We start from the raw sequence: 21,008 nt of genomic DNA, 5'->3' as shown, positions 1-21,008 counted from the left end.
TTTGGTAGCTCAGTAAATAACTATCGGGTGGGACTAACCAGTGATCAGGTATTTATCTAGGTGTGGTAAAAATAATGTGGGTTGATGGAGCAGCATATTATTTTGTAAAATTATTTGTAAAACCCTACCCTCCGCAAAAATTTGGTATTATTTCAACCCTGGCACATCGAGCCAGATCTTTACTTACAGATGAAACGGAAATTGAAAATGAACTCCATTTACTTAAAAGGACTTTTGTCAACAGTGGTTTCTCTCTTAAACAGATTGATAAATTTTTCTCTTTCCATCGCTCTACTGCTACTGAAGATTCTTCTCTCCCCCAAGAGCTTTTATTTCATTGCCATACATCAGCTCTCTCTCCCCAAAACTAGCAAAAATTCTTAAGAAATTCAACATTAGAACTTGCTTCACTACATTTCCAAAACTTCACTCCATACTAAGTAAATGTAAAGTGAAACATCTCCCTACTCAGTATGAAGGAGTCTACAAGATTTTGTGTGAATGTGGAAAACCATATTAAGGCCAGACAGCTAAATCCATCCTTTTGCGTATGGAAGAACACCAGAGAGACATTTCCTACAATAAGACCAGAGCCAGAGCTCTCTCTCTAGCCACATTCTCTTCTCAATTAACTCGGATGAAGGCCGCCAACACCTCGTAGACTGGCCAAAAACTTCTAATATCCATGTGTGTTATGATGAAGTCAAAAGAAAGATCATCGAATCTAGAGAAATTTCACTAGATTCATCCCACATTAACAACAGCCTTAGCTTCAATCTCTCTGAATGCACACATTGCCTCTGTTCAGTATTGGCGCACTCGTGGCAGCTCACACACCTAGTCAACTTTAATTTAGAACTCTAGCTAGCATTCCTGTTTTTAAAATGTACTATTGTCTTTTATACTAGATCTGTTGATGTAATTTTATCATGTCTCTGTCATTTTTTGTATAATTCTTTGCCTGTCATACCTGAAGAAGTTGAATCATTCAATGAAACTAGTTGTATCTTAATATTAAACCTTGTTTTTTTTTTCATTCTCGGTATATAGTCATTCAAACTAATTTATATATATATATATATATATATATATATATATATATGAAATCAGTTCAAATGGCATTTGAGGTGTTCGTATCATTAAGGTATTTTAAAAAATAAATTTCTACTGAAAAAGTTGCAAATAAAATGCTGTATAAGGCTTTGCAAAAATGTGACCACTGACATGGAAGCAGCATACATATGTTAAAGTTAGTTCCCACCAGTGGTTTATGCAATGGTGGTGCGAACATGTTAAATAAGGACATTAAGTCTGTTCACAATGCATTAGTTTCAACCCTGTTTGCCAGTCTGTTTCACAGGGTCTTTGCCACTATGCAAGAGAAGCTTATACAAAAATTCAACCATTTGTTAGTTATTTATTCACCCTTTTCATCTGCTGGGGAGCTTATTAGACAATCATTAGTATTTCAGAGTTGTCCTCTATTCACAAAGATCAACGGAATCTGCCACTTACCTGGTTCACTCTTGAGGTAGAAGAAGATTATTGAATTGCATTTCTAGATTTCTTTGTTGTTTATCAACCAGATCGAAGCCTTCACTTATCCGTTTTTAGAAAGAAAACATATATATACTAGCTTGTATATGACTGGTGTGGTATTAACAAAAGGTTGCGTGACTCAACGAAAAAGGCAAGCCAATGATTGTTGAGTTGAAATGCTGATTCTCTTCAACCGAATTCCAAAATATCTGCCATAACAATATTCACTATCTATTTCTTAAAGTTTTAAACTTTTTTTGTCTGTGAACTATATACAAACTTTATAATTTCTTTTTTTATAAAGTAAAATTACGGGTGCGATATATATACAAGGGCAAGTTATATTCGAGTATGTATAGTAGCTAAACTGTTTAGATAAGTTGGCCTACAGGTGACTTTTTGCTCTGTTAGCAAGATTTCTGCTTTCTTAAGCTCTGCATAAGATAAACTTCAACTTTTAATCCTCTCCTGCAGTCTATCAAATCCAGTGCCAGTGTGGAGTATCATATTTTGGCCAAAATTCATTATGATGGACACCTCAGTTATATAATATATCTCATAAGTCAGAACAGTTGGGACTTGCAGAACATTTCTTCTCCACTACACATCAAATCCCTGGGAGGAAAATTAAGGTCCTTCACAAAAGTAATTATCTCACAGAACACTTATACAAAGACATTGTGAAATCTTGCTTCACCGTCCAAATCTGTACAGAAATGTACAGATTTTATTACCTGAAGTTATCCCTATTATGGCAATATTACTTCACTTCTCCACACATTCAATAGGCAATAGTTTGTTTACTCCTTTTAATTTTTATTAATTAGTACTTTGTCACAAAGACATTGTGAAATCTTGCTTCACCGTCTGTACAGAAACGATGGCCTGAAGTTATCCCTATTATGGCAATATTACTTCACTTCTCCACACATTCAATTATGAGATTATTTATTAGGCAATAGTTTATTTATTCCTTTTAATTTTTATTAATTAGTACTTTGTCTCTTCTTTAAACATGAACCTTTATGATTAATGTATTTTAGACAAGCCACTATCTTGTACAAAAACAACGAAAATAACATGATAACTACAGAAATACACTTTAATGAAAAGCACAGATATTTTCTACTGAAAATAACATTACATCATCAGTGTGTGGAAAAAAATAAGCAATTCAAAGAACACAAATACAAGTTAAATACAACAATCAGTTTACTGATTAAAAATGGTTGCTGCATGCTAGAAAAATATTTTTAAAAAAAAGTTCTATGCCACAGGTACCTTTAAAGATTACATTATTCTGTTGTACATGTAGATCATGCATTTTTATTATTAAGTCTTCTGGTTTTTTATTCTACTTGCTTAATTTGAAAGTCATGTTAAGGCCATACTAAACACAAGAGAAAATTTTATGTTAAATAAATAAATCTGCAAGTAACAAATCCATGGTTAGTCATTATTTATTCCACAATGGCTTATGTTGACATTCTCATGTAATCAAAAATAAAAGTTTAAATTGTATGTATTTAATGGAAAAATATAGCAAATGAAAGCCAAAAGTGAATCATTGATTATCTTCTTGTGCATGTTTTAATTTGATTAAATCCTATTCTGCCAGAGCAGAAGTTATTTGTAATATATAATTTTGACATATTTTGCCCCTTCGTGGCTCTGTGGAAAAAAAGCTAGAATGCTTCAAAAAATTATTATCAAGGATTCAAATTACCAATGAATAAAATCTGTGTAACCAGAGTCCAAAAATAACTTGCATACAGATGGACGATGACTCTTATAATGTTTACATATTTTGTGAAATTAAAAATAACTCTGGGTTCAATTGTTCTAATACAAATGGTGTCACAATAAAAGAATGTTATTATGATAAACTTTTTATGATTGTCTGCAAAGTAAGGCATTCATTAAAGAATTGCAATTTCTAGCATCACCTCAGCAACTTTTTTTTTGTTTATTTGCTTTTGCTAAGCAAGCTAACCAAAAGTGAAGAATGCACAAAAGATGACTACAATATCCAGGAAATATGTTTTGAAGTAAAAAAGTATTATTAGTAAATTAATGGAACAAAGAATGATGTTAAAATTAATTAAAACAACATTTGTGTCTTCTGTCGCCTTATTTTTGCTGATAAAATGTATGTGCATCAAATAAAAATAAATATACAAGGATTCCAGTAATCACATTTTCCATGAAAGCAGAGAAATGGATATGCATGTGGTGTTAGCTGGTTCTTAGACAAAAACTTTAACTGTGAAAAATGCAAGTATAATTGACCATCACAGATTTCTTTTAAATAATTAAGACATTTTTAAGTATTTAAGTATTTAGTACTTTGTCACAAAGACATTGTGAAATCTTGCTTAATTAATTTCCGTTTGCAAATGTGAACATAAAACAACATATACTACCAAAGTCTTACCTTTAAATAGAGTTCACCAACAGTTAATATTCCTACATTGTGAACTGTCCAACCTTTACGAATCATTTCAATTTCATCTAAAACTACATGCTCTGAATTTTCCATTCTAGAATTTTCTTCACAGTTTTTGATTTTACAATCACTACTATGAAAAGCATCATGGGCTGCATTAACATCAGTATTCTTTTTTTCCATATAACTATTAAGATTATCACAATTAATTTCTTTTCTTAAAGGTACATTTTCCTGATGTTTCTTGGTAGCCAGCCCAAGAAGTTGACCCAAAGTCATATTGTCAGCATTTGACTGTGTAGTTAAATAGAACTCTTCAATAGTTCTACATTCAGGTGTTAAAGGTCTATGAATATTATGGTTTGATTCTAATTTGCATATATCCACAACAGTTTTGTCTGAAAGTGAATCTTCTTCTGAATAAGAGTTTTTATCCATGGAACTTAGCATATCAGTTAACAAAGACAATGATCTCTGTGCTTCATCCACAGGATTTTCTCCAGTGTTCTGGGATTCTGGAACAGATTTTGGTGGTGTTAGTAATCCACATGTTCCGGTTTCAGCTAATGAATTACTTTTGTCATCTTTTGACGTCGTGTCATCCAAATTAGAATATCCTGATTTATTGCCTTTTTCTTCAGAAACAGAATTATTTATTTTAAACTGAGACTCAATTCCCAATTTACAATCTGTTAATTTTGTCTTTGCCCTTCCAACAGCTTTCTTTCCTTTCATGTTTTCCTTTTCTTTTCCATCTTTTACAACATTTCTCATATAATTGTCAAGGCACACATCAGCACTTGAAGCAACATCAACAGATGATATAGATAAGCGAGAAATGGTGGCATTATCCTTGGGTCTAATCCGTAAGATAGGACATGGATCAGGTGGGAGTTGGGAGGAAAAGTTTGGAAGACTTCCCAAAATTTGTTGCTTCTAAAAGAATAACATAAAAGGATTAAAATGAATAAATAATATTAATTATCATCATTAACAAAACAATTCTGTAGACAGTTTTGAAAAAAAAAAAAATGTACATGAGTATTGAAAAATAGTAATACAGTAAACTACACCATTTGGTCCCCTAAATACCAAGCAGTTAGTTGAAGTAAACAGCAGCTATGAAAAGTTACTTATTATTTGCTAGCATTTTACTAGGTAATTAAAATAAATACAGGCAACTACCAGAGCTTTTATTTCCTTTCCATTATGCATTTAAAATCATCATTAAATTGTTCTTCAGATGAAAACATCTCATATAATAATATATATAGATAGAAAAAATCTCAAAATTACATGAAACAATATCAGTAGTCACTGGAAATAGTTCCATTTGCATTGCAGCAGTTTCCTGGCCTAGTTAGCTGAACAGACAGCATATTTACTCTAAAGCCTAATAAGAAGTGGGATTAAATTCTAATAAAATTCTTAAGGAACACAAAGTACTAACAAATCTAAAACATAATGAAGACATTAAATTAAAGATGCCAAGAAATTATATTCTTGGTTTAATCCTTTATCCAAGTGTAAGCAAACAAAGTTTCTACCTGAAGTATTTTCAGGACTGGGCAACTCGTCTATAGAAGCTAATGATTTCACATCATAATGCAACATATTCTTACAGGCATGTATAATGCTATGCATTATGTGAACGGTCACTCCCCAAACGGTCGCATCAGTGGGAGTCAGATCCAGAGGTGATACCAAGGTTGAAGTAATTCAGAAGTCATATCGTAATATAGAAGTAGCCAAAAGATGTCACACACCTTATTAATAAAATACTCTGGATTAGATATAGTTGTTAGTTTTTCCACTTGGTCATACTGTAAATTAAAGATAATTTATAGTATGACCAAGTGGAAAAACTTCCAACAACTATTTCTAATCCAGAGTATTTTATTAATAAAGTGTGTGGCATCTACTGGCTACTTGTATATGAAAATATGACTTCTGCATTACTTCAACCTTGGTATCACCTCTGGTCTGGCTCCCACTGATGAGACCTCAATAAAGGTCAAAACCAGTCTGGGCAGTGATCCTTCCCATTATGAATAGCACTAATTCATAGTCTGTAAGGATATGTATTTTGCATTATGGAATACTCCAGCAAGTGATGTGAAGTCATTAGCTTCTATATACGAGTTGTCCAGTCCTGAAAATACTTCAGGTGCAAACTTTGTTTGCTTACACTTGAATAAAGAATTAAACCAAGAATATAATTTCTTGACATCTTTAATTTTTAATATAACCAAGTGGAAAAACTTCCAACAACTATCTCTAATCCAGAATATTTTAATACTCTGGAATATATGAAAATATGACTTCTGCATTACTTCAACCTTGATATCACCTCTGGGTATGGCTCCCGCTGATAAGACCTCAATAAAGATCAAAACCGGTCTGGGCAGTGACACTTCCCATAATGCCTAGCATTATACATATCTGTAAGGATATGTGCTTTGCATTATGGGATACCAAGGCAAACGATATGAAGTCATTAGCATCTATATACAAGTTGCCTAGTCCTGAAAATACTTTGGGTGCAAACTTTGTTTACTTACATTTGGATAAAGGATTAAACCAAGAATATAATTTCTTGGTATCTTTAATGTTTAATTTATAGTATAACCAAGTGGAAAAACTTCCAACAATAATGAAGACATTATGATTATGCAAGCTAATATAGCAAACATCAAAGCTTTTAAATACTATCAATGCTAATGAAGAATCTCCATTCTGATTTTATAATTATGGAAATTGATCCTACAAAGAGGTACCAAAAAAAGTAACGTGGTGAAAGCCATTATTTATTTACTTAAGAGTACAAGACTAGGCTTATACATATATTATACAGGTGTAAATCCCCCAGACAGCATAGTTGTGAAAATGCATGAACCAAATGTCCTCATAAGACCTACAACTAATGTGAAACTGATTTTTCAATCTATGATCTTTCCAAGTCAGTTACTGAAACAAACTCAACCTCAACAGAACTGAAGAAAGGCACCATCAACATAAGAACTGTCAGCAAACAAAACAAAAAAGCTAAACTGGCAGATCTAATCAGAGAAGTACAACCTTGACATTGCTGGTGTTATCAATGTCAAGGATTAAACCAAGAATATAATTTCTCGGCATCTTTAAGTTAAATCTTGTGGCTGTTATTTAAAAGAATCTTGCCTGTCTTAATCCTTTATCCAAGTGTAAGCAAACAAAGTTTGTATGTGAAGTAATTTCAGGATTGGGCAACTCGTATCTATCTCTAATCCAGAATATTTTAATAAGTGACACCTTTTGGCTACTCGTATATGGAAATATGACTTCTGAGTGGAAACAGAGAAATAGTCCCACTGCATAAAGGAGGCTGCAAGACAGAAGTAGCAAATTATTGGCCAATCATAATTTCATGACTGGTGGTTAAGGTGTGGGAGAAATTGGTAAACGACAGGACTGGGTGGATAGAAATGTGATACTTTATAAGGGGATGACATGATTTTGTGATGGACAGGTCTTGCCTTATAGCTACCCCCACCAGCCGTATGGCTGAGGGAATAGGATAGGATAGGTCTTTCCTTAGTAATTTGATAACTTTTTATAATAAAGACAATTGAGTAGGATAAAGGACATGCCTACTCAGTGATACTGCTGAACCTTGCAGAGGCATTTTATAGGATTCCGCATAGAACTCTGTTAAATAAACTGGAGCAAATGAGGATGAATATGAATCCAGTGATTTAGATTAGAGGATGGCTGATGAACAGATAACAAAGACTGATTTATGGAGGAATTAAATTGAGGGGAAGGCAGATGGCTAATACAGTACCAGAGAGCTCAGTTTTCCATTGCTTAATTTGAACATCAGTGATATAGGAGATGGTTTGATAGGAAATATTCAGTTGTTTGCTGATGATGATGCAAAACTGAAAAATGTGATAGGAAATGAAGATGATATAAAGATCCTGCAGGATGACTTAAACAGACTGGCAGTATGGGCTGCAAGTTTAATGTGATCAAGAGTAAGGTGATAGATACACTTTGGGAAGAAAATATCACAAGCTATATACTATACTGATGGAAATGAACTGCAGGAAGCTGAGGAGGCCAGGGACTTGGGTGTTATTGTGGACAACAAATTGAAGTTTAGAGTGCATATTGCAAAGGTAGCCAAAACAGCACATCAAATTATATGATTCTTGAAGAACATGTTAACAATCAGGGATAGAGAAGTTATTGTTCCCATTTATAAAGCTTTACTGCTTCACATGTGTTTATTTATTTATTTATTTTTGCCCACAACTATTTAAAACCCTATGTAGGTTATTTCCAGGTTATATTAGGTTTATACCACAAGTATCTCTGATTCCTTCCCAATATTCATTTACTATGAATAACAATAATAGTATTCAATAACAATAATAGGAAAGGAAGTGAGTTTTGATTTTCAATTTCAATAGTCAATTATATACATTCATGTTGTTTGCTCAGGTGGCTGAGGAAGGTGTTTAAAGTTTGGTGGTAATGTGGCTAGATAATGAAAACATAAACATATCTAAGCCAAACTGTAGGTTTTAAAGTAAAGAAATCTAGTGCATGTTACTCAAAAGCTTCCATATAAAAGTTAGCAATTGGGGGGGGGGGGGGGGATAATGGTGAGTCCCTGGCTGTGCCTTCTTTTTTATAGGTAAAAATTATTTTGTCCTGTAAGAGAAGAATTATTCTCTTATAGGTCACTGATTGGGACACTTGTGAAAAAGGACAGAAACATCAAACTGACTAATAAATCAACTTTGCCAAATATTATGATTTTAATTTTGTTTATATGTAGTTTTAATGGTTGACCAAATTACTGTGACTTTAGCATAACATGTTGTAATGTAGCTAGTTTCTTTGTATATATGTGTATACTCTAGATGATGATCTTGATATGAAGGTCAAAATGTCGAGTGATTAGTTTGGTTTATATTAAATTGAAGTTTTACTATAACATCGTAGTTGTTTTCATAATTTTTAATAATGAATGCTGATCACTGTGTAACCATGAAGACAAGGTTACAATTCATTTTAACAACATCATCATTTTACAAAATAAATTACATTAATTCTTTAAGGAGAGAAAGACAAAAGAATTTAATGACAACATTAAATTAAATGATACGACAGAGTAATAAAGGAATGATTACATTAGTGTAAATGGAGGGGGAGGAGAAATATTCTATGTTTAATATAACTCTATTTCTTTGCAATTCTTTTTATTAGGAATGCATAATACATGTCACTTAATTAAAAAATAAAAAAATAAATACATAAAAATGTGGTGTATCTGAGTGAAAGTCATCAAATCACCTAGATTCCAGAGGAATGAAGAAGTGATGGAAATGATCTAAAGGCAAGGCGTCAAGCAAAATTGTGGCAGATCTATGGGCTTCAAAAACTGCCTAATAGGCAAAAATTATGAGACATGAGAGAAGCATATAAGTTATTAAAGGGGTTTTATAGGATTGATACTAATGACTTTTTTCAATACATGGCAGGAAGGTTGAGAACAAGAGGTAATCAATGGAAATTATGTAAGTGTGGTCAGAAAGGGTGTTATGACTGGATTTTTGGCTTTTAGGATGGTGAATGGGTTGCCAGAGGTGATTGTGAACTTCATCAGTGAATGAGTTTAAGGAGAGGAATATGAGGTATCATGTCAGTAATGGATCTTCCATAATGAATCTTCTGACTCCATGGAGATACCTGTACTATAATAATAATCATAAATATTTATACATTCAGAAGATATGATAAAGCTTTACAAAAGGTTGGAGACAAAACAGTGCTGCTAGCTAAAGTTCTGGAATTAACAATGAAGATGTAGAGCAGTTGGTGAAAGCTGTTGAGGAACTCACAAATGAAAACCATACAGAGCTAGAATCACACTTAGCGCTGATCTGTGCCAAGTGTGATTGGCTCTTGCACCTCTTGTGTGTGGGATAAATATAAAAATCCAAAAAAAAATTATATATATATATTTTATTTATCTACAGCTCCCAGGAGATTAAATTTTTACTTGCAGCATAAAAATAAAATTCTTTTGGGTTGCCTTTAGCCTGTGCAGCCAATTTCGTTTCATACTTCAACTTAGATTTCCATACAGTACTGATAAACTTTCTAGCCTGTGTTTTATATATTTCACAACTAGTCTCACTCATATTCTCATGAAATTCATTCCATATCATTTTCTTATGGACCTCTTTGCTTAATAAGAGTGCACATCCATTTCACTCCCAATCTATTTGTTTTTTGAATTATAGGGACACATTCAGATACTGCATCATTTAAACATATTTTAAAAGTTTCCCATGTACTGCTGATATCCTTCCAATCAGTAATTGAGACCATGGAACCAAGATAGTATTCTAAGGTGTCTCATAATTTATAGATTTGTAGTTCAACATGTAGCCTGTTCTCAATGGAACATCCATATAGCTGGCTACTTCCACTTCCCAGGTCAGTAGTATGGCATGATCACTGTCATCAACTAATAGCAAAACAGTCACATCCTTAACTGAGACACCTTCTGATGTGTCTTTCACATGCTGCTTGAGAAAGTTGTCATGCAACAGCTCAATAAATTCTCCTTCATTCTTATCATGAGTTTTCTCTGATACCCAATCAATATTCAGATACTTAAGTCATCCAAAATAATTACTCATTTAGTACCTATCAGAGTAATTTATACAGGGAAAAATAGACATAACTGTGTACACTAAGTTAGACATAATTTACAATTTTTAAAGAAGCCCGCTCCTGTTTGTAATTCACTTCCTGAATATGAACCTCCAAAAGTTATAATTCCAGTTAACCATCTCCAGAAAGCTTTGTGGCAATTCCTAAATTTGAAGACTGTGTTGATAACATAAGCCTCACCTGCTTCCTTTGATGAATCATCCAAGTAATAAAGCAGTAACTTTGAAGAATACTTTTACTCCATGCATTTCCAGCTGATTATTTTACTAGAAGTGCACAGAAGCACAGCACTATACACTCATGTTTCATTATTTATTGTTATACAGTACTATACACAGTAATTTTATGTTATAATTGTACATTGTATTAAAATTAGAATTTTAATGTAAATTTTAGCATTTAAAGTGGAAAGTTTTTAAATGCTAAAATTAGTTAAAAATATAACAAAACAGACTTACACATTTTAGCATTCAGGCATGTTAATTATTAAACATGTCCTTATGGCTAGTGTAGTGATTTAAATTTCACAGCCTTTCTGACTTACAATGGGATCATTGCAGTGGAACTCCATTGCAAGCAGGGTATCTTAGGTGACAAGGGAATTTCAAGTGATTATAGATTAATTTAAATATAATCACAAAATTAGTTTTCTTTTAAAGATCATTTTAACAAATTACAAGTGGATGCACTAAATCAATTGTTTTGATTAAATCAAAATGCTTATTCTTTGGATGTTCAAAAAACTAAGGATTTTTCACGTCAGACTTTCATAAATACATAAAATGCGCACACCAGTCGGCCAGTTGTGGAATGTATTGGTTGTCCTACTTATAATTGCTCAAAATTTATCTAACCTACTCAATCAGTCTGAAAAAAAAAATCATTCCCCTACATAAAGAATACTACAGATTTCATGTCTAAAGTGAAGGCCCTTTAGAACTCGGACATTGTGGCAAGTTTTGATGTTCTTCTGTGCTTCCTCACTCTTCATTTATTTGAGAATTTTCCAGCTGCCATAATTTATTTGAGTTTCCTAAGCATTCTGGATACTTTTTGTGAAAAAATATACTCTCTACAAGAAAGTGAAAGGTCAAACCATGGATTAAACACCACTGGTGTTTAATTATTTCCTTGATGGAAAAGTAACTCTTGACTACTATTGCTCTTTGCCCCTCCTTGGGGATTTGCTATGTTGATGATGTGGCCTTGTTCTAATACAAATTAAGACATTTTAAATTCAAATTAATAATCTTTTTCCTAGGATAAAATTTATATTATAAAAAGAACATAATAGAGCCTTCTCTTACCTTAATTTGCCCATAAAGTGGGAAGTTTGGCTCTCTCAGCTTTTGCTTATAAGAAAACTACATTTCCTGAAAGATATATTCGCCAGTTAATGCATCACCCCCTCACAAAAATGCAGAACTGCAGGACACGTTGATCTGCTGTTCTGAAGACTCTCTCAGCAAGAATTACATTATATAAAAGATAACAAGATACTTAATGGATACTTTCCACCCACAATAATACAACACAACTCAGATTACTGATCTACTACTAATAGGCCATCTTCAGATATCAAGACCATTTTTATTCCATATATCAGATGCATTTTTAAATGCATTTCAAAGGATCTTAAAAAATTTAATTAAAAGATAGCTTTCATGCCAATAAATGATTTATTTTATTCTGCCCTGCCAGAAAAATTTCCTCTTTTAGATTCCTTCTTCTTGAACTCTTTCCTATTTTAAAAAGATGGGTCATACTGTAGACAATTATAACATATGGATTATATCGATTTTTCTTCAAGATGAGAAATGTTATCTTGCAGAAAAAGAGTGTCTACTAGCCATAAGATCATCTGGAACAATACATTTTTCATGTAGGTCCTATAAAATTTGAAAGACACTTCAAAGATTGGTATGAAGTCCTTTGCAATCAATCTAATCTGAACTGCAAGATGGTAATTTTGAACTCTCACTAATAAACTTAATGTATACATGAAATGTATACATTTTTGTATATTTTAATATACATCTTTGTATTCCACTGCCTATTGGTTATATTTTGTCCCATAAGTTCCTAATGGTATCATATTACTGGTCAGAGAGCAGTACAAAGAATGCATCCTGTAACATTAGCTTTCATTCCGATCTTGCTTCATGTAATCTATCTTTTTGTGTATTCACTGTCATGATGTAATTACCATGCATATGCACACACACACAACAATAATAATAATAAATTAAAAAAATTAGATGCATGTCCAATTAAACTTATCTTGAATTCTACATTCTTAGTAAAAAAATTGAATAGCACACACTAAATAGCACAAAAATTGAATTCATAATTCCTGCAGAGGGATACAACCTCCCCTCTAATACATTTTAACAATCCTTAGCTAATATATATATATATACTCGCACGCGCGCACACACACTACTAAGCTTTCTTCTCTTATCTTCACATAATTCAGGTGTATATCCTATCCATCTAGCTAAACATTTCTTTTTTCATAATATATGCGTTTTTATCTTTTAATGCTCTAGTTTCTGTGCTACAAGGTTACTGAGTCAGAACATTTTTTGATGTTATTTATTTCCCTCTGTTCAATTTTTACATTAGTGCAAAACCACTCTTCCTTTGCCTTCCTTCCTCTTTTTTTTTTTTTTTTAAACTCATTACTCTTTTCTTATATCTTTTGCTCCCTCTTTCTCCTGTCACAAATGCATTCTTACTTTCATCTTACTTTTAAATTATTTTTTATTTCATCATTTCTCTACTTACATTTCAGACATTCACATCTATATACTTTAATGACTTTTTTTTTAATGTCTCAAAATCAGTGGGATGCAGGATGCACAAGACTGTAAGAATTACAGAGGAATAAAGTTGATATCCCACACAATGAAAATCCTAGAAAGGGTTCTTGATGGAAGATTGAGGAAGGAGGTGGAGATTGCAAAGGAACAATTTGGCTTCATGCCTGTTCGATCAACGACAGATGCTATCTTTGGGTTATGGCAGATGATGGAAAAGTATCGAGAGAAACAACGGGAACTACATCTGGTATTTATTGATCTGGAGAAAGCATATGATAGAGTGCCAAGGCAAGAAGTCTGTAGGTGTCTGCGGGAGAAGAAGGTACCAGAGAAATATGTCAGACTGGTGCAGGAGATGTACAGAAATATGAAGACAAGAGTTCAGACCTGTCTGAACTCTTGTCTTCATAGGTTAGCATTCAAGGGTCAGTATCAAGTCCATTTCTGTTTAATATTGTGATGGAGGTGGTGACGGAGGAGGTGAGAGAAGACTCACCTTGGACAATGTTGTATGCAGATGACATCTTGCTGTGTGCAGATTCAAGAGAAGTGGCAGCTAAACTGGAAAGATGGAGGAAAGTACTGGAAGAGAGAGAGGTATGAGACTGAGCAGAAGTAAGACAGAGTATATGTGTTGCAAAGTGGACAGCGGCCAGGAGACAGATCTGGAGCTGGAAGGAAATGTCATCAGGAAGGTGAGGGACTTTAGATACTTGGGTTCAACAGTGGAAGAAGATGGAGGGGCTGAGAAAGAAGTGGGATGCAGGATACAAGCGGGTTGGAGGAACTGGAGAGAGATGGCTGGAGTGCTATGCGATAAGAGGGTGCCGATCAATCTGAAAGGCAAAATCTATAGGACAGTAGTGAGACCAGCTATGACGTATGCTATGGAAACTGTGGCCCTGAGGGAAAATAACATCAGTAACATGAAGGTAGCAGAGATGAGAATGCTTAGGTGGATGTGCGGTGTGATCATCTGAGAAATGACTATGTGAGGGTAACAGTGAAAGTTACAAACTTAGGAGCGAAGATACAGGAGGCAAAGTTGAGATGGTTTGGTCATGTGATTATGAGGAAGGGGGGGCGAATATGTGGGGAAAAAGGTCATGCATATGGATGTGCAACGGAGGAGGAGGCATGGATGGTCAAAGAAGAGATGGAGGAAACTGGTGGAAGAGGACTTGAGGATGAAGAACTTGGATGTGGTTACAGCCCAAGACAGGAGGATGTGGACGAGACTCATCATGAACACCGGCCCTGCTTAAGTGGGACAAGCTGCAGAAGAATGTCTCAAAATCGTCTTAGGATAATTGAAATGTTCTTCTACAGTACTTTCTTCCTACCTATTATACACTGCTTTCTTAATTACTTCCATCTCACAGGTTTTATCTTACCAACATTCATGTAAAGAAGTTTAAACTTTTCAACATCAATATTTTGATTTTCAATGGGATCTCTTTTTATTCCTCTAAATTTTATTCTAACAGTGATCATTACAATTTGATATTCATTATAATCTGTTTCTGGATAAATCTGTATATTGATTACATCATTCTATATTTTGGATCTATTAGGATGTAACTATTTGGTTCTTCACTTCTATTCCTCTTACTTCAGGTGCTTTCCACCTTAGATGATAAGTTCAATGATATCATGGCCAGTAAACTGGCTTAACTGAAACATAATTGTGTAAAAAGGTGATTAATATGTATAGTCATCTGTATGTCAATTGCATGTATTGACTGGAGAATCTGTATGGCTTGCAGGATGGTAATCCACATTTCCAGGAGAAAAACCCTGCCATCTAAAGAGCAGTAAATGCAACAGATAAATCTTACTGAACGGCACCTCATTCAGTAACATTCACAATTCTTCTGTAAAGAACAAACCACGAGAAGAGTGCTCTCACACCATAGTGTGAGAAAAAAACATCCAAGTCGCCTACCTTAATAAGATGTAGGATCTCTTTGTTATGATGACTGCAGCAATCCTAAGGGGCATACTTTCCACAAGTGTACAATAGCAACCAATAGGAATTTTGGACCATTCTTCCTGTAGGCATGTAATGAGGTCCTGGTTGGTTGTGGGGTGGATGTACTTTGACCTTATCAGATGCTCCAGGTTAAGATCAGTCAAGTGTGGTGACATTCATGTTGTCCACAAACCATGCAGTTACAGCAGCAGCCTTATAATATGGTGCATTGTCTTGCTGAAAGAGACAATGGTCAGTTCTACCGAAACACCACAAAGTAGAAAGCAATGCATTCTCCAGAATGTTCAGATAATACCTCTTGGAGTTCAATGTCTGTGGCACTACAGAGGTCTAAGGCCAAACCAGAAAAAACAGGGCCATATGATCACATCCCTAACTCTGAATTTCACCGTTGCAGTTATGCACTTTGGTAAGAGTGCAAGTCCTAGGGTTATGTAGGGCTTGCACATATTGCAGTCCTACCATGCAAACTCATGTTGTAAGCCTCAGTTCTGAATGTTTTTGTGCAGATGTGTTCTAGTCGATGCCCGGAACTCCACATTGAATGTGTTGGCTGACGAATGACAGTTTCTACACGTTATCCTTCATAGCATTCCATGGTCATGTTTGGTTGATGTGGCAGGTCGTCCAGTATGAGTATCACTTTAAGTTGACTCCGTGTGCTTCCATCTCAGTATGATATGGAAGCACAGGGAGTACCACCCCAGGTCAACTGATTGTTGACCTGGGATGGCCCAAGCCTGCAACATTGCATACTATCACAATGCCTCTTTCAAATTCTGTCAGTTTCCTTCTTGCAGCCATTTCACCTTGGCACTGACTTGGGAGCATCATATTCTTCTAATTTATACCTTTACATATTAATATCTTATATTAATATTATACCTTTACATATTCTACATATTATCCTTCATAGCATTCCATGGTCTTGTTCGGTTGATGTGGCAGGTCGTCCAGTGTGAGTATCACTTGCAGTTGACTCCCTATGCTTTGTGCTTCCATCTCAGTATGATATCACTGATTGTTGACCTGGAATGGCCCAAGCCTGCAACATTGCATACTATCACAATGCCTCTTTCAAATTCTGTCAGTTCCCTTCTTGCAGCCATTCCACCTTGACACAGTTGCACTGACTTGGGAGCATCATATTCCTCTAATTTATACCGGCTACAAACAAGTGACTCATTACATGGCACAATGCAGCTTGCTATTGGGAGTGTTCATTGACTTCTTTCCAAACAGTGTATGCTGTCTTCACATTTATTTAAAGATTTATTTCCGTTTTCAGTTCAAAACCAAGAGTGAAGCAGCTAATTCAAATTAAACCTATGGATTCTTATAAGGACAAATGTGCTAACAAGCTGCAGAATAAATTCGAAGACATATATGAAAGGATATGTATATATATAAATATATAGACACCTGTAACCTCCCTTTCTACTTTGTTTACAGAAAGGGAAGCTACAGAGTCTTCATCAATAAAAAACTGGAAAGAATAATAAGAGCCAATTTTCAATTATGTCATGAAAGAAAATTACACATCTAAAATTAAAGAAATTGATATATTATACAATCGATCAATTGTTTTTTAATACTCAAAAACCAAAATTTATTGAACTTATTTGTACTTGAACACATAGCAATTCTATTTATGTACATCCCCACACTATCAATTATCAATTTATAGTATTATCAAAATTCAAACACTAGATTCTCAAATAAAGATAAATAAGCTTCCACTCCCATATAGTAAGAGTTGTCAAATTGGTTCAACAAAAGTGAAACTCAAAACTTTTGAAAGATTTGTCTTCAAAAATCTGAAGCCTCCCTCTATATCCATAATATTACACTGACCATGATATCCTATGGTCAAATACTTACCTTTTACATTGGTGCAGATTTAGGTTTAAGCAGAATGACTATTGCTAAAATTTGGGAGAGTCTCATCCTCATAAATGGAAAGCAGTAGTGTTATCTCCCCCATTTTAATTATTATTATTATTTAAGTTAAGGGGATAAAAATCCCTTCTTGTTTTTCAGCCAGTAAGCGAAACTAAGATCGAACACTACGATCTGTAAACGTTTTAACGTTTTAAACGCTTACTGGCTGAAAAACAAGAAGGGATTTTTATCCCCTTAACTTATATCAACCTCGCCAGAAAAAAATAGCCTTTTGGCTTTTTCATATTATTATTATTATTATTATTATTATTAATTTAATATAATGCTGTCATTTCATTATCCAATTAAATTTAATTTTGTTTCAAATCAATTTTAAATTTGGACCTTAATTGTAATCTTACTATATTGTAACCACCCACTAGGTTGCATTCAGCACATGGCCTAAATCTGTAAATAAGGTTAGCATTCTTTGTTGTAAGTTCACCTTGTGATTATGCTGATGCACTGATGGTGACCATTTAGTTTCTGGTTGAAATATTTGCAATAATAAAATTACTATATTCTTGTGAATATATGTGTCTAATAAACATTATCATAGCACAAGTTCTATTAAAAATGCATTTAGATTACACAGTATATCCACAAACATAATATCCATTTGTTTATATCAAATGGTTTTGCAGATTCTGCAGTCTGTTTCCTTAGGATAATGATAACACAAAAAGAACACTTCAGCGATATTAAAACATAGTATTAACATTAATCATTCAAAAAGTAAAAAATCTTCCAGATGCTTTCAATAAAACACCACAATTACACTTCACATATATGATGTCAAATGTGAGCAACACTATTTATCAGGCTGATGTATTTTTCATATCCCACTTCTTATCAGAGGTGGGATATAAAAAATATAAGTATCTTATAAGAGCAGTACATCAGTAAGTAAGCAAGCATTAAACCTTGATTCTTAGTACTTTTTATGAACAAATACTTCCCAAAGTTTCTCTGAACTTTTGGAAGCAGTCACGTAAAGTGACAGCATCTTTGTAGGTATGATTTTCTTCACTACTGGATACCTTTCTGGGTGCTTGTTATCAAATGCTAATGACAGTTTTAAATTATAATAATTTTAAACTAGGATATCCTTTAGGTATTCAAGTTGCTGCTTTTTTCCTCAAATAGGCATCACCACAAGTTCTTTTTCTTACTGTATATGCAAATCTGATATGGATGTAGACAGGGATTAAAAAAAGAGAGAGAGAGAAAAAAAAAACATTCTGTTGTTTTCTATTTCAAGTAAGAAATTATGAAGATATATACCATTTTAAGTAGAAGATAAATTCAACAAGTCTAATAATTCTTGAATCCTGGCCAAATCGAGGAGAATACGAACAAGATATCTGATTATTTTTATCTATTTATTTATTTTAAAAAAGAAGTATCTTTTCCAATTATTTGAAGAATTACATATACAGGGTGGTTCAAAATCCCACTTACAAACTTTGAGGGGAGGTAGAGAACATCAAAATCAGCCATATTCACATAGGAAAGCATGACCGGAAAAGCCACCCGAAAGTGATAGGTGGCGCTGCTCACCAGTGCTCCAGGTGAGCAATTAGGGCTTCCTCATTCAAGCTTTCGACGTCGTACGAAGAACACGATTCGTTTTACGAATGCTGAGATGGCAGCCATCTCAGCATTCGTAAAGATGCCTCTGCTATCTCGATCCAGTGTATTGCGTGTTTTGCACTCTGAGTCCTTGCATCCATTTCATCTGCAATGGGGCCAGTTACTGATAACTGAAGATTATCCTCGACGTGTGGAATTCACGCAGTGGTTTCTGCAGAAAAGTGTCGTAGACCTGGATTTTCCAACTTGTGTTTTGTTCACGGATGAAGCTTCATTTACCCACGAAGGGGTCGTCAATCACCACAATGCTCATGTGTGGGCCCCATGAGAACCCACACGCTGTGCGATCACATGCTACACAACAATGCTTCGCCATTAATGTATGGGCAGGTATCATCGCTGACTATTTAGTCAGCCCATATCTGTTACCACCCTGACTGGACTCCCAGAAGTATCAGACCTTTCTGGAAGAAGTTCTGCCGGATTTACTGAACAATGTTCCAATGACTGTGTGTCAGCAGATGTGGTTCCAAAACGAGAATGCCAAAACAGGGCTCCAGCCCATTTTGGCATTTCTGTGCATCAGTATTTGGACAGGTCCTTTGGGGGGCTAGATGGATTGGGCGTGGTGGATCCGTCACATGGCCCCCACGCTCACCTGATTTATCGAGCATTGATTTCTTTCTGTGGGGGACCCTTAAAACCACAGTGTACGAAATGTCTGTTACCTCTGACATGGACCTCATGGCAAGAATTGCCATCGGAGCTGCTAATATCCAGAAAACTTCAGGTATTTTCAAAAATGTACAGCAATCAATGCGTCGTCAGTGTCAGGCATGCATCACTACTAATGGTCATAACTTTGAGCACCTGATGTGAAACCATATTATGTATCCAACTACTATTCAATTGTTTAGTTACACCTAATAACGTTTTTACACTACTTATTGCCTTATGTTATTTCTGTATCTTTGTGTCCCTGTTAATACCTTCGGGCGGCATTTCCGGTCATGCTTTCTTATGTGAATATGGTTGATTTTGATGTTCTCTACCTCCCCTCAAAGTTTGTACGTGGAATTTTGAACCACTCTGTATATTGTCAAGTAGGGGAGAGATTGACGAGTCCATAAAAAGCATTTCTTTTTGCACATAGGTTTTGTTGGAAAAACTTTGATTTTTGAATAGTATTGTTCAAGCATATGTGGAAAAGCTCACATATACATTAGCTTTTCTTCCCTTTACAAAATATACCCTCATCTGTGCATAGGGTGACCACATCCAGAATGGCTAAGAGGCCTATAGGTTCTGAGATAATATCTTTAGTTTTTTTTAAATAAAATCTTGTTAATTTCTTATGCTTGTGCCTGCCTTTCCTCTGTGTGTGTGAGTGAGTGACCAGCACTACCTTAAAAAATAATACCTAACCAGGCATACCATTTCAGACTAAAAAAAATAAATAAATAAAAGCACGGAGCTTATCTCTAACTTGAAACCATCTGATAATCACATATTACAACTGACAGCTCCCATTCTACACAGATAGTGATTCTCCAAATTTGAGGGTCAAGAATGGGTGGTAAAAATTTTTACCCCGAACAAACGGGCCTAGTATCACAGAAGGATCAAGTTCATTGGGGTGGGGGGGGGGGGGGAATGACGGCATCGAATAACATCTTTCATTATAAGTTTTAAAGTGTTAAATTAAAAAATTCTAAATTAAGAAAAAAATTTTTGCCTTGATATGTCCAAACCATAGAAACTAATGAACTGTAATGTCACCTATATTAAGTCAAAATGCATTCTCAAAATGATCTTTCATCATCACATAAACATCTCATGCTGAAATTTAATAAAATCAGGGGAATGAGATCGTGTGAACTAAATTATCATTTGGCAGACCTTCATTATTCATTCATTTTAAAACTCATTATTATGAAATTTG

At 34.4% G+C, this 21,008-nt stretch overlaps 1 protein-coding gene across 4 annotated transcripts in view; it reads right to left on the bottom strand.

Annotated features, from left to right (window-relative positions):
• Positions 1–21,008, bottom strand: part of crm (cramped chromatin regulator) — a 345,363-nt gene that overhangs the window by 172,981 nt on the left and 151,374 nt on the right. For all 4 annotated transcript variants that reach the window (XM_090406636.1, XM_090406637.1, XM_090406634.1 and 1 more), the window contains exon 9: positions 3,974–4,921. In XM_090406636.1, the coding sequence (XP_090262762.1) occupies positions 3,974–4,921 (948 nt within the window). The remainder of the gene's footprint in view (positions 1–3,973; positions 4,922–21,008) is intronic.

Source organism: Typopeltis vanoorti, chromosome 16 (genome assembly GCF_054136105.1).
Source record: "Typopeltis vanoorti isolate ZY-2024b chromosome 16, IOZ_Tvanoo_1.0, whole genome shotgun sequence".
Taxonomy (NCBI): Eukaryota; Metazoa; Arthropoda; class Arachnida; order Uropygi; family Thelyphonidae; genus Typopeltis; species Typopeltis vanoorti.
Note: the sequence above shows the minus strand (reverse complement) of the source record. Positions and strands in the feature narration are given on the sequence as shown.